We start from the raw sequence: 13,740 nt of genomic DNA, 5'->3' as shown, positions 1-13,740 counted from the left end.
GAACGTTGAATCACTCTCACCCAGGACATGAAAGTTATTGAACACACGAGAAGCTCCTCTTTGTGTGTGTGTGTGTGTGTGTGTGTGTGTGTGTGTGTGTGTTCCCAATTTGCGAATGTGATATTGTTTTCTTTTTGTTTTTTTCTGGTTTCATGAACACAGACTTTTTTTTTACTATTCACTTTTATGTTTTCTAAACGCAAAGGGATTTATTGTTTTTCACTGATTGTATTGTTTTTTCTTTTGTTTCTTTGGTGATTTTGGGGGGGTTATGTTTACTTATGCTGAGTGTTTTTTTGTATTTTTTTGGTTATATTTTCTTATGCTCCGTGTTTTTTGTGTGATTTTTGTTTTCTTCTGTTCCGTGATTTCTTTTGTTTTGTCTTCTTCAGTTCCGATATTTTTTCTGCTTTGTTTTCTTCTGCTTCGTGAGTTTTATTTTCTTCTGTTCCGTGATTTCCTTTGTTTTGTATTCTTTGTTCAATTATTTTTGTTTTGCTTTTTTTTTTACAGCACAGAGATCAGCTCAAGGGCAACAAAAAGAAAATGTAGAAGAAAAAGCCCGCCTACTGTTGCCTCCATATTGCGAAAAGTATAGAGTGGCCAAAAGAGAGGTCAATTTCTTGAAATAGGTCAAGTCATAGGTAGGAGGAAATACAGACGAAGGAAGGCTGTTCCAGAGTTTACCAGAGAAAGGGATGAAAGAATGGTAATGCTAGTTAACTCTTGCATAAGGGGTTTGGACAATATAAGGATGAGCTTAAGTAGAAAGTCGTGAGCAGCGGGGCCGCGGGAGGGGGGGAGGCATGCAATTAGCAAGTTCAGAAGAGCAGTCAGCATGAAAATATCGATAGAAGATAGAAAGAGAGACAACATGGCGGCGGTATTTGAGAAGTTGAAGGCTGTCAGTAAGAGGAGGGGAGTTTTCTTCTGTTCAGTGATTTTTATTTTGTCTCTCTGTTGTTCCAATTTTTGTTTTGTTTCGCTTTGTCTTCTTTTGTTCCATGATTTCCTTTGTTTTCCTTTGTTCCTATATTTTTTGTTTTTCCCTTGTTTTCTTCAGTTCCGTGATTTCTTTTGTTTTGTCTTCCTTTGTTTCATAATTTATGTTTTGCTTTGTTTTCTTCTGTTCCATGATTCCTTTTCTTTTGTCTTCTTTAGTTCCATTATTTTTGTTTTCCTTTGTTTTCTTCTGTTCCGTGATTTCCTTTGTTTTGTCTTCCTTTGTTCGGTGATTCTTGTGTTTTCTTCTGTTCCGTGATTTCTTTTGTTTTGTCTTCCTTTGTTCTGTGATTCTTGTGTTTTCTTCTGTTCCATGATTTCCTTTGTTTTGTCTTCCTTGTTTCCGTGATTCTTGTTTTCTTCTGTTCCGTGATTTCCTTTGTTTTGTCTTCCTTTGTTCCGTGATTCTTGTGTTTTCTTCTGTTCCGTGATTCCTTTTGTTTTGTCTTCCTTTGTTCCGTGAGTCTTGTGTTTTCTTCTGTTCCGTGATTTCCTTTGTTTTGTCTTCCTTTGTTCCGTGATTCTTGTGTTTTCTTCTGTTCCGTGATTTCCTTTGTTTTGTCTTCCTTTGTTCCGTGATTTCCTTTGTTTTGTCTTCCTTTGTTCCGTGAGTCTTGTGTTTTCTTCTGTTCTGTGATTTCCTTTGTTTTGTCTTCCTTTGTTCCGTGAGTCTTGTGTTTTCTTCTGTTCCGTGATTCCTTTTGTTTTGTCTTCCTTTGTTCCGTGATTCTTGTGTTTTCTTCTGTTCCGTGCTTTGTGTGTTCCTTTTCCTCCGTTTTCTTTTTCTACTGTCCATTTATTTTCGTTTTCTTTTCCCCTGGTCCGTGATTCCCCGCTGGCCGCCCCGCACTAAGTATTTCTGATAACACAACACCGATGCTAATGAGATCGTTAGTTATTGGAAACTCATTGCACCAACTAAGTGAATGTTGATTGCATTCTCTTCCCTAATTGATGTGGTGCCGCCGCCTCTCCGTTCCTCCGCCCACCCTTCCACCCTCGCCCCCCTCAGCCCCGCCCCCCTCTCGCCCCCTCCTCTGCTGGCTGGCGTTTGCAGCATCACGATCACCTTCATCATTATCTTTATTATCGTTATTATCGCCGCCATTAAGAGTTATTATTACCACCACTTAAGCGACTCCCATCTCCATCACTGCCACCATGAATACTTCTACTACTACTACTACTACTACTACTACTACTACTACTACTACTACACACGCACACGCACTCACACACTAGCAAAAAAAATAACGTCTCGTGTTTGCCTTGTAATAATGGATTTTCTTCTCCTCCACAGAACCTCAAGAACCAGATCATGACGACCAACTTGTGGGTGGAGCAGGTGAGTCACTCCTCTCTCCATATTTGTTGTTTATATCGCCCTCTATAATCAAGGGTATGGCAAGGAAGAAGAATATGGGTAGGGATTAAAGGAGGAATATGGGATGAATGGGTAACCAGAAGGAGGATACAGATATAGGTTTTTAGGTTACATTGCATTGCTGTTGTTTTTATCGTTCTCTTTTAACAAGGGTATGATTGGGATGAAGAGGTATGGGGGAAGAGTCACGAGGGAATGATGGGTGCAAGGGTAGGCAATAAGAGTGTACAGATTTCACGTGTTAGGTTATAGTGCATTTCCGTTGTTTTATTGTCCTCTGTAATCAAGGGCCTGGCAATGGTAGAGAGACTTAAGAGGAGTGTTGGTGGGTGTAAGGGTAGGTAGTAAGAGTGTACATATTTCACGTGTTAGGTTATAGTGCATTTCCGTTGTTTTATCCTCCTCTGTAATCAAGGGCATGGGAAGGGAGCAGAGGTATGGGAAGAGAGTCTCAGAGGAGTGTTAGGTGAAGGGGTAGGAAGTTTGAGGCATAGATTACATGTTTTAAGTTATATAGCATTATTTGATGGGATGGTAAGGATGAAGAGGTACGGCTAGAGAGTCAAAGAGGAACATTAGGTAGAAGGATAGGGAGTAGAAACAGATTTAATGCTTTAGAGTTTAGATCATATTGCATTCTTATGATGGGATTATTTACCAAACTCCATTCCCTCCTCCCACTGCCTGGCTGCCTTCCTCTCTGTCTGTTGGTTACCCTCCCCTCCATGCACGCTTTCTATATTCTCATTTATTTTTTCATTTTTGTTTTAGCAGTGATTAATATTTTTACCCTGGATATGGCCTTGAATATTATAAGGGTTCCATTTAATATACACACAAAAAGAACAGTTATTTGCATTTACTGGGAAGGCAAAGACTGCTCCCCTAACCCGGCCATTACCAGTTTATATTTACTCGCATAAAACAGTGAGAGGCCGCGTGTTCGTCCCCCAACAGTTAATGACACTTCCTCGGTAACACTCGTCTGTCACCCAGGTCACCCAGAGAACTCTAGAACACCTCCTCCTCCTCTTCGTCTGCCTCCTCCTCGTCCTCGTCCTCCTCCTCCTCCTCGTCTTCTTCCTCTTACTAAGTCCTCGTTCTTCGTCGTCCTCCTCCTCGTCCTCCTCCATCTCCTCCTTTTTCTCCTCTTCATCGTATTCCTCCTCTTCCTCTTCTTCCTTCTCCTTCTCCTTCTCCTCCTCCTCTTACTAATACTATTTCTCCTCCTCCTCCTCCTCCTCCTCAACCCACAGTGGCACATCCTTCGGCGAGTGGCACCATTTTGTCTTCCCCTCACCCCCCTTCACCCCCACTAATACCTTTCACGACCGCCCTCACCACCCACGCCCTCGCCTTTTGTCCATTCCCCTTGTATAGTAGTGCCTGGGTTCCCTCTATCCACGACCATCCTCCCACGCCCTCGCCCCTTTCCGCCCCCGTGTTCCCCTTTCTCCTTGTCCACGACCCCTCACTGCCTCCCTTTACCCCCCCCCCTCTGCGATGGACGTACAGCTGTCATTGGGGGTCGTTTCGGCAACAAAGACCAGACAGCAGCCCTTCATCGCCCCGGCTGTTTGGGTCTTGTCCTTCGGGAGCTTCGGGGCTGGTCTTGTTTCTTCGATGTGGGCCCCTCCGCCGCCGCCGCCGCCTCCACTGCTTCTCCTCTTGTTGCCGTCTCGCTGTGAAAGGCTGAAGGCATATACGTCTTTCTAATCTTCGCTGTTGTTTGTCTTCTCTTCTGTTTTCCCTTATTTGTTTCTCTTTGCTTGTCTTCTCGCTGTGTTATGTATTGTTTCTTTATCTCTGTGTTCTGTTCTTTGCTTTACTTATCTTTTTCACATAGTGGTATATATTCTTTTTTACTTCTTTTTTATATTTTTGCTTATGATATTCCACACTTCCACCCATTTTTCTTAATTTCTTTCTCGTTCACTTTCTTTTCTTCTTTCCTCTTCCTTCCGTGTTTCCTTTGCCTCTTTCCATACCTTTCCATAATTCTTGCTCTAATACCGAATCTCAAGGAGGAGGAGGAGGAGGAAGAGGAAGCGATAGCCAGTACAACCACACCAGGCACTCACAACACACAGTCACCATCTCAAGAGCTCACAAAACAGCCTATTACTACAGCACATCAACGACTCTTTTCCCCTCCAAGACACACCCATGCTATATACATCCAGTTGGTCTTGTTTGGTCTCCTCACCTCGTAGTTCCTCCGTGAAAGATGCGACTGTTTGTCCTCCCCAAGACCCTGTTGTGGAGCCTTAACTCTCAGGTCCTAATGGATGGGTGTGACCTTCTGTACCCTCTCTTTCCCACCCACCCATCCATGCCGTTCCGTGACCCTGACCTCAGTTGCTCCGTGTGACGTATTTGGTGGTCTTTGTCTTCCTTCTCCTCCTCCTCCTCCTCCTCCCCCCTCCTTCTCCTCCTCCTCCTCCTCCTCCTCCTTCTCCTCCTCCTCCTCCTCCTCCTCTTCCTTCTGCTACTGCTTCAATGTGTCTTCCTTCTGATTTTCCTTTTCCTATCTCCAGTATCTTGTCCTCTTCCTATTTTTTTCCTTCTAATATTTCAATACCTTTTCTTTTTCTGTACCCTGTTTATTCTGTTTCTTCTCCTGCTCCTCCTCCTCTTCCTCCTCTATCTTCTCCTCCTCCTCTACTTTCTTCTCTTCGTCCTTTTTCTCTTCATTTTACTTTTCTCTACTTTTCGTTTTAACTATTTGTCCTCAAGCTCCTCCTCTCCTACTTCCTCCTCTTCTTCCTTCTTCTCATCCTTCTGGTTTTTTTCTGCCTCTTTTCTCCTATTTCTCCTCCTCTTCCTCCTCTACCCTTAATGCCTCGGCCTTCTTCTCTCCTTCTCTTTTAATTTTCCCTTTTCTTTTCCAATTGTTTCTCCTATTGTCCTATTTTTCCTTCTCTACCTCCTCCTCCTCCTTCTCTTCCTCCTTTATACCTCTTCCTCATCTTCCTTATTTTTTTCCTTTTAAGTACTTGCCTTTTTCTTATTGTTTCTCCAGATTATCCTATTTCCTCATTTTCATCCTCTTCCTCCTCCTCCTCCTTCTCTTCCTCCTTTACCTTCTCCTCATCTTTCTTCTTCTTTCCTTTTACGTAATGCCCTTTTCCTATTGTTTCTTTAGATTATCCTATTTCCTTATTTTCCTCCTCCTCCTCCTCCTCCTCCTCATTATCAGTATCAGTATTATCTTTATTATTAACAGTTTTCTTCACTTGCTGGCGTCGTCGGCTGCGTCTGGCTTCCCCTCGCGCTAATTACCTTGTTTTTCATAGCGCGTCGGTGTAATGCGACGCACCTCTTAGCGCCCACGACGGGGATTATTAACCTGGCGAGGAGACCGGTAATTATTGGCTTCGTCACCACCACCGTCACCACCACCACCACCACCGCTACCACCTTCACTACTAGTACCATCGCCACTACCTTCAGATTATCACCATCTTCATCCCAGCTACCTCCTCCTCCTCCACTACTATCAATCTTATCTCGTATTCTTTCTCCTTTTCCTCCTCCCCTTCTCTTTTGTTTTCCTCCTCTTCCGCTCGTTTTTCCTCCTGTTTTTCCCCTCCTCCTCTTCCTTCTCCTCCTCCTCCTCCTCCTCCTCCTTACTTTTCTCCTCCTCTTTCTCATGTTATTCTTGCTCCTACTCCTACTTTTATTCCTCCTCCTCCTCCTCCTTCTCCTTCTCCTCCTCCTCCTCCTCCTCCTCCTCTTCCTTCTCTGCCTTTTAATTTTTCTTTTCCTTTCTTATTCCTATTTGCCCTATTTCTCCTCCATCTCTTCCTCCTCCTCTACCTCCTCCATCTCCACCACCTCCTCCTCCTCCTCCTCCTCCAACTCCTCAACAATCGTAATCATGTCTCGGCAGTCGTCCCCGGCCGCTAATCACCCCGAGGTAATGAGGAGCGAGGGGGAGAGAGTGGGAGGGAGGGAGGGGGAGGGTGGCAGGAGCTCATTAGCCGCCTCGCTCAAGTTACTAAGGTGGGCGTCGGCGGCTGCTTGATGATTCAGGTGCGATCCCTTAATTGGCTCAGTTTTAATCGCCTATTAGGGTGATCTCTTTAAGGCTGTGTTATGAATGAGTCCACTCCGCCTTAATGTGTTTCCAATTAATTATTATGCCATCCAGTAGACGTGCGCCGCCGCCTCCATGCCCGCCGGGAAGCTACGGGAGGGAGGGAGCGGGATGGAGCGTGGGAGTGGAGGTGATGGTGGTGGTGGAGGTGTGTGGAGGGGGTAAGGGGTGGGGGGGGGTAACAGCACGTGGCAGTAGTATCAGTGTCAGTATGAAGGAGGAGGAGGAGGAGGAGGAAAAGAGGTATCAGTATCAGGCCTCTCGTTTTTTTTTCTTTCTTTTGTGGGAGGAGCGTCTAGCGGTCTTTTTTTTTTTTTTGTTGTTGTTGCAGTTTTTTTATTTTTTAGCCCTTGAGCTGCCTCCCTTGCTGTAAAAAAGTAGTAATAGTAGTAGTAGTGGTGGTGGTGGTGGTGGTATTAGGTGGTATAAAAGTTGTATAAAAGTGATGCTGCGTCCCTTGTGTGTTTAACGACATGAAAAATAAACAAATACATACAGCCCGCTCCCACGCCTACGCCGACACCCTCCCTGGCGCGGCAACACGACACGCCCAAGGACCGACGGGAGGGAGCGGGTGGGTGGGTGGATGTGGACATGAATATTTGTGTTCTTTGTTTTGAAATAAAAACATCCTGAAATAAAAGCCTTCACCGCAGAGCCATTCTAGTGTGCACGGGCAGGAAAGTGAGCCAGTGTGACGAAATGCTTCCGTAACTGTATTTCTACTTTAAACACACACAGGAAAACAGGTTCACGGAGTCCTGAACACCAAGAAAAATGCTTGTTGGTGAAGGCGTCCTAGAGTGATGAGCTTCGTCTGCGTCGTGACTGATGCTCGTACTGCGCACATAAGCCTTGACTACAACATCAGGGACACGAGAATTCCACCCACCATGCGAGGAACCTCCGGAAGGGACGTCTGCCTCGCTGCGCACAGCAGGACGCCACGAGTCACTCCTACAAGCTTGCAAACCCTTCCCAGTAGCGCAACCCTCGAGGCCGCGTGATATTGACAAACTTGGAGCAACTCAATCTTTCTGAGTCACTGACAGCCAGCAAGAAGACGGAACACTCCCAAAGAGGTTGGAGGGGCCCCTGAACGTTGGCTGAGTGCTCACTCGCCATGTGTCGCAGTTACTTTGAAGGAAGATTGATATGACTGAAGGAAAATAAAGGCTTTCAGTAGGCTTACAGAATTGCCCTTAAAAGACAAAGACCCTTGGGAGCCACTGGGTTATACGGATACTTTATTTTTTAGGTCTAGACTCCATGTTGACCTAACCATGATGTACTTATGAAAATAGATAACAAGCAGCAAGAGCATGAATAAAACATGAAGGGAGTATTGGGACTCGACGCCCTCACAACACCAGGCGGGGTGGACATGAAGGCGACGCATTTGTATTCAAGACAAGCTGATGATCCCCATAAGAAAAGTCATCAGCCCGGGAGCTTCGTCGTCTTGTGGAGATGCCGCGCCTCACCCTCCCTCGCCAGCCCAGGGACGGAGGGAACAGCACCGAGGGCCATCTTAAACATTTCGTCGCCCAAGCACACATATTTGACAAGGCTTTCATAGGAGTTTTGGGCATTTCCAGGGGTATTTAATGACCCTGGTGGTAGTTTGACCCTTTTTCTGTACCATGAACCTAAAAAAACACTCAAGAGAACCCGATTGCTCTCCTTTTTAGCCTTTGGAAATGGTTGATGTGAGAGGCGGAGGCATCTGAGAATACTGTCCCTAGGTCCGTCTCCGTCCCGCTGACACACTTAACAACTCGTGCAGAACAGTGGCGCATCACCCAGCGGGACTACAGCGTATCAGAGCCGTGTTATGAGGTGCTGGGGACACGCAGATGGGAAGGGAGATGGTTACGCCTGCCCATGCCCTCGTTGGCGGGAATAAGGTCGATGGCTCCGAAGGGACAGCCACGGCTCGTTCGTATAGTTGAGTGGATGTAGCAAAAAACAGTAGTCGGAGTAGTGGTGGTGGTGGTGGTAGGGGTGGTAATAGTAGTTGTAGTAGTAGTAGTAGTAGTAGTAGTAGGAGGAGGAGGAGGAGGAGTAGAAGAAGGGTGTGGAGGAGTTGCTGATGTTAGTAATGTTATTGTTGATGATGATGCAGTTGTGGTGATAGTAGTGTAATTATTTTAAGTGTAGTAGTAGTAGTAGTAGTAGTAGTAGTAGTAGTAGTAGTGGTAGTAATGCTAAGAAAATGACAACAATACGAGCATTGGTAGGGTAACATAATTTGCCTCTTATTTATATTTTCCTCGCGCTGGAGGTGCTTGTTCTCTCCCAAGCCAGTCGAGCCTTTACATCCCCTCGCCTGTAGTGAGGGTTGTTGGCGCTCAGTGGTCGTCTTTGCGTGGTTGCTGCAGCCCCGAGCCAGCACTGCCAACGGTACTTTGAGGCAGCGGGTCACGACGCAAGCAGCTTCGATCCCAAACAACAATTATATTCGCCACTCGCCATGTGCACACTACATGCGTTACCCTGATGAATGAACCTCGCAAGCCATTCATAGGCGGCAGCACTACGCCTGTGTCACAGTGCTCCAATGATCTGATCCGTAGGCGGCACTAAATCTGCAGAGATATACAAAAGGAGGTGGTTGTTGGAATGAAAAAATAATGAAGTCGTTTATAATTCAACAAACAAGTCGTGGCGGTGGAGGCGCCGCGTCCCCGGCCCGTGATTGGCAGCGTGTGGCCTGAGTCAACAGTCCTAAACGGGGCGGCGTGGACCCGCCCGCCGGGTTTTTGTGAACAGGGGGCGTTGAGCCCGGGCGGGGGGCGACGCGCACATGAGTGGACGGGGGAGGAACTTTAAAGGTGGAACGTGCAGGTTAAAAAAAAAACTAAAAAATCACTTAATTGATATTAACTACAAACTGTTATGGAAATTGAGGCATGCAGGATAGGGATTTTTTTATAATAAACAAACTCTTCAGAAAAGCAAACAAAAGCGGACACTTGCGTTACTGGAGATTTGAAAATGTTATTTATTTATTTTTTTACAGTAGCAATATAATCTACTTATATATGATTATTTTGTTTAAATTTAACATCAATGACAATACTTTTTACAATAACATGCCTCCTCAATGATTTTTCATAGGAAGTAACATTGAGTATTCCATACGAAAGCTTGTTGTTATTTTAGTACAAGGAAGCTGACCAAGAAAATCCGTAATTCGCTGATCGCACAAAGAGAGAACAATTGTTAAAAGAAAAATTAATATAGTTTGGAAAGTTTTGTTATAAGAAAGAGAAAATACAGACGGAAAAGGCTGCTCCAGAGTTAATCAGTGAAAAGGATGAAATAGTGAAGGTAATGTTTGTCTCTTGCATTGCGAGGGTGGGCAGCACAGTGGTGAATAAAAGTTGACATTCGTGTGTAGCGAGAAAACGGGAGAGGTGAAGGCAATTAGCAAATTCAGAAGAGCACTTAACTTGGATATATTGATGAAAGATTGAAAGGGAAGCAACATTGCCGCGGAATTTAAGGGATAGAAGACAATCAGAAAAAGGAGAGCTGATGGGACAAAAAGCCTATGATTCTACTTTGATAGAGCACACACACACCAAAAAAAAAAAAAAAAAAATCTCTCTCTCTCTCTCTCTCTCTCTCTCTCTCTCTCTCTCTCTCTCTCTCTCTCTCTCTCTCTCTCTCTCTCCTCTCTCTCTCTCTCTCTCTCTCTCTCTCTCTCTCTCTCTCTCTCTCTCTCTCTCTCTCTCTCTCTCTCTCTCTCTCTCTCTCCTCTCTCTCTCTCTCTCTCTCTCTCTCTCTCTCTCTCTCTCTCTCTCTCTCTCTCTCTCTCTCTCTCTCTCTCAGGACCATAGCCGATGCCACCATCCTTCAAGCCTTCACACACATCTTCCCTGCACTCCCGCGTGACCTTGACCTGACCTGTCGCCCCCAGAGCTGTACACAAAGGGTCCGTCCCTCTCCGGTGACCTCCCCGCGCCGCTCCCCTCGTCGCCGTCAACTCCCCGTCAGTCTCTCAGAAGCGAGTCTTGATAATAATATTTCCCGGATATTCTCGTCCCGCTGAGCCTGACGCGGCACCGACAAAGTCACTTCAAAGAGCGAGGCGAGGCTCATCATGTAAACCAGCAGCGTATTGCCGTCTTCACTCCCCTTTGAGCCGCTAACGCTATTAATCATGCCCCGCTCCCAGGCCTTATCTCGTTCCGCCAACACCACGCCCGGACGACGCCTCAACGGGTCGGGGACGTTCGCGACAACTATACACACACACACACACACACACACACACACACACACACACACACACACACACACACACACACGATGGAGATAAGGGGAAGGGGGTAAGGAGGGCAGAACAATAGGTTTACTTCGGGTGTTACTAACCTTCGAATCTAAAGAAATGGATAGGTACTTATTATTGCCGAAAACCTAATTCATTGAAAAAAAAAAAAAAACTACGACATTTAAGTCACACTAATTAACAAACTGCGTATAAAAATGTGTAAATGATAAAAATAATAATGTTACTCTTAAATAAACAAAAACAAAAAAAAAACGTGAAAATAAATAACGCATTCGATTCACTTCAAACAAATAACTAAATGTGAACGCGCGTTAGACAACAAATGAAAATACACTCAACTATTGGAATCGCTAATAATTATGTAAAACAGCAGAAATAAACTTTGCATTGGTAACTAACGACAACAGGAAATAACAATAACCGCCGCACTCAACTCTCATGCGTGTGACCGACGTTGCCCTGCTCATTTCCACGCGCATATATTCATCGCTATTCTTCGTGTTATAGATAGTATTACGGAAGCTTGCATAAAAGAAGACTCGGCAGCGATGGGATTGGATGATTAGAAGAACGGAACGTGAATGATTGGAGGAAATGGAGACGGCATAGCAGGAACAGCGACCCTCCATATGAAAGATCGGTAAAGCTGAAGAAGATAAAAAGACACTGAGGGTTTTGAAAGCAGAAGAGGGATTTGTGTATAGCCTATCCTCTCGTCCGTACTCCTCCCCCCTCTCCTTTACTTACGGACATGTTTAATAAGGAGTTCGTCTTGTGTAACCTGTTCTTAGTGCATAGAAAACAACGCATTTTTTGTATCTTATGAGGGAGCAGTGATTAGCGTTTTCTTTTTTTCTTATTTGTTTTTGCCATTGAGCTGCTTCCTTTGCTGTAAAAATATAGCGTCAATCTACTTTGTTCTTCGTCTTTCCGCTCACGACTCTTCTTATGGTAAACTTGTCTCGGCTATCCCGTTGTTTTTTGTAGATAGGGAGCAATGGTCTAATCCTTATGTATATACCTAGTCTTTCCGCTTACGACTTTTGTTATAAGAAATTCGTCACAACCACCGCTTTGTTTCTTGAAAGGGTAAAGCGATTTGCGGGCTTATTTTGTTCTTTGTCTATTGCCCTTGAGCTGTTTCCTTCACTAAAAATATAGTCAACATCTTATCTTCCTCAGCGTTCCGTTTTCATTTGTTATTATGAGAAATCCGGGACGCCTTTCACTTAGACTTTCCTTCAGGTCTTTCTGGCGAGGTTGGTGGCGGAAGAAATTTTTTTGGAAGCGTCGTTACGAGAGTCTGGCACAGCGGCGTTAAAGGGTCATTCATTAGCCTAAAGTGCGTCGAGTGTTTGCAGTGAGGCCCCAATGCCCCGTTACCTTTAAGGGCCGTTCCGCTGCGCCATTAATCAAACAAATTTTAGGTTATTAGTAATTGTAATACCGAATTCCTCGACCCTCCTTTCCGTGTCCCGCCGCGTTCTGTTCGCCGCATTTCACTCTCAGGTTTGTTTTTGAAGGGCATAATATATTTTTTTTCCGTGCTGGATGAAAAAGAATATATATATTTTTTTTCCATGCTGATATTTTTTAATTTTATGAAGACCTTGTTGAAGCATTAATCTGTTTCGCTGGGCAGTAATTGAATTTGCAGCCTCGCGTCATCAGCAAAGTTTAAAATTAAGTTATTGAGTCTTGCCCGTGTGTTGTGTGTATAAATCGTGAATGTTTCCAATACGGGGAGGGGAACAGAGAGAGAGAGAGAGAGAGAGAGAGAGAGAGAGAGAGAGAGAGAGAGAGAGAGAGAGAGAGAGAGAGAGAGAGAGAGAGAGAGAGAGAGAGAGAGAGAGAGAGAGAGAGAGAGAGAGAGAGAGACAGACACAGACGCAGACGCAGAGACAGAGACAGAGATAGAGACAGAGACAGAGACAGAGACAGAGACAGAGACAGAGACAGAGAGAGAGAGAGAGAGAGAGAGAGAGAGAGAGAGAGAGAGAGAGAGAGAGAGAGAGAGAGAGAACCCTTGTGTATGTGGAGAGGAGACTCCCTTGACAGTACCAACAGGACAGGCTCTTCCCCCATAAAGCCTCACACGGGCCCGGGGAGACAAGTCCTTACCCTCCCCCCCTCCCATTGCCTTCCCCTTCACCGCCTCGTCACCCCATTTCCTAACAAACTAGAGAGCCAGTCCCATCATTCCCCATCTCCTCCGCCCCTTCTTTTCTACCTAATTTCTTGTTTGTTTGTTTCTTACGTGATGCCTATAACGCCGGTAGGCTCTCTTGAGGGGTCTCTTGGATGGCCTCAGTCAGTTAGTTGCTCAGACGGATTTTATTTATAGTGGCTGCCGTGATGTATGACTGTTGCTTAGCCCATGCCCTCTTGACCGAAGTCGCTGAAGTTAGGGTTCATTTAAGATCTGGGCAGCATGTGGGTAATCTTCCGCCACTCGGGGATGGTTGAAAATTGTCAGCATCATTCGGTGGAGCTCGAGCTTAGGTCCTCACCACGCCCGCACGGTATTACAGTCTCTAATAACCTAAAATTTGTTTGATTAATTAATGGCGGAGCGGATCGGCCCTTAAAGGTAACGGGACATTGGGGCCTTACAGCAAACACTCGACGCACTTTAGGCTAATGAATGACCCTTTAACACCGCTGCCCCAGACTCTCGTAACGACACTTCCAAAAAATTTTCTTCCGCCACCAACCTCGCCAGAAAGACTTGAAGGAGAGACTAAGTGAAAGGCGTCCCAGATTTCTCATAATAACAAATGAAAACGGAATGATGAGGAAGATAAGATGGTGACTATATTTCTACAGTGAAGGAAACAGCTCAAGGGCAATAGACAAAGAACACAACTCATCTCACTTTTACGAATCGGACCTATTCTCCATTACAGGTTATAGGGACATTCTCTTCAATGTTTTGCTCGCCTTCGTCATGCTCGT

The 13,740-nt window shown here is 45.2% G+C and overlaps 1 protein-coding gene across 1 annotated transcript in view; it reads left to right on the top strand.

Moving 5' to 3' along the window:
• Window positions 1-2,304: 2,304 nt before the first annotated feature.
• Window positions 2,305-13,740, top strand: part of LOC126982269 (acetylcholine receptor subunit alpha-like) — a gene marked incomplete at its 3' end in the record, with an annotated part of 67,383 nt that continues 55,947 nt past the window's right edge. The window contains 1 exon segment of the mRNA XM_050834258.1: window positions 2,305-2,347. Coding sequence (XP_050690215.1) covers window positions 2,321-2,347 — 27 coding nt within the window.

Source organism: Eriocheir sinensis, chromosome 4 (genome assembly GCF_024679095.1).
Source record: "Eriocheir sinensis breed Jianghai 21 chromosome 4, ASM2467909v1, whole genome shotgun sequence".
Taxonomy (NCBI): domain Eukaryota; kingdom Metazoa; phylum Arthropoda; class Malacostraca; order Decapoda; family Varunidae; genus Eriocheir; species Eriocheir sinensis.
Note: the sequence above shows the minus strand (reverse complement) of the source record. Positions and strands in the feature narration are given on the sequence as shown.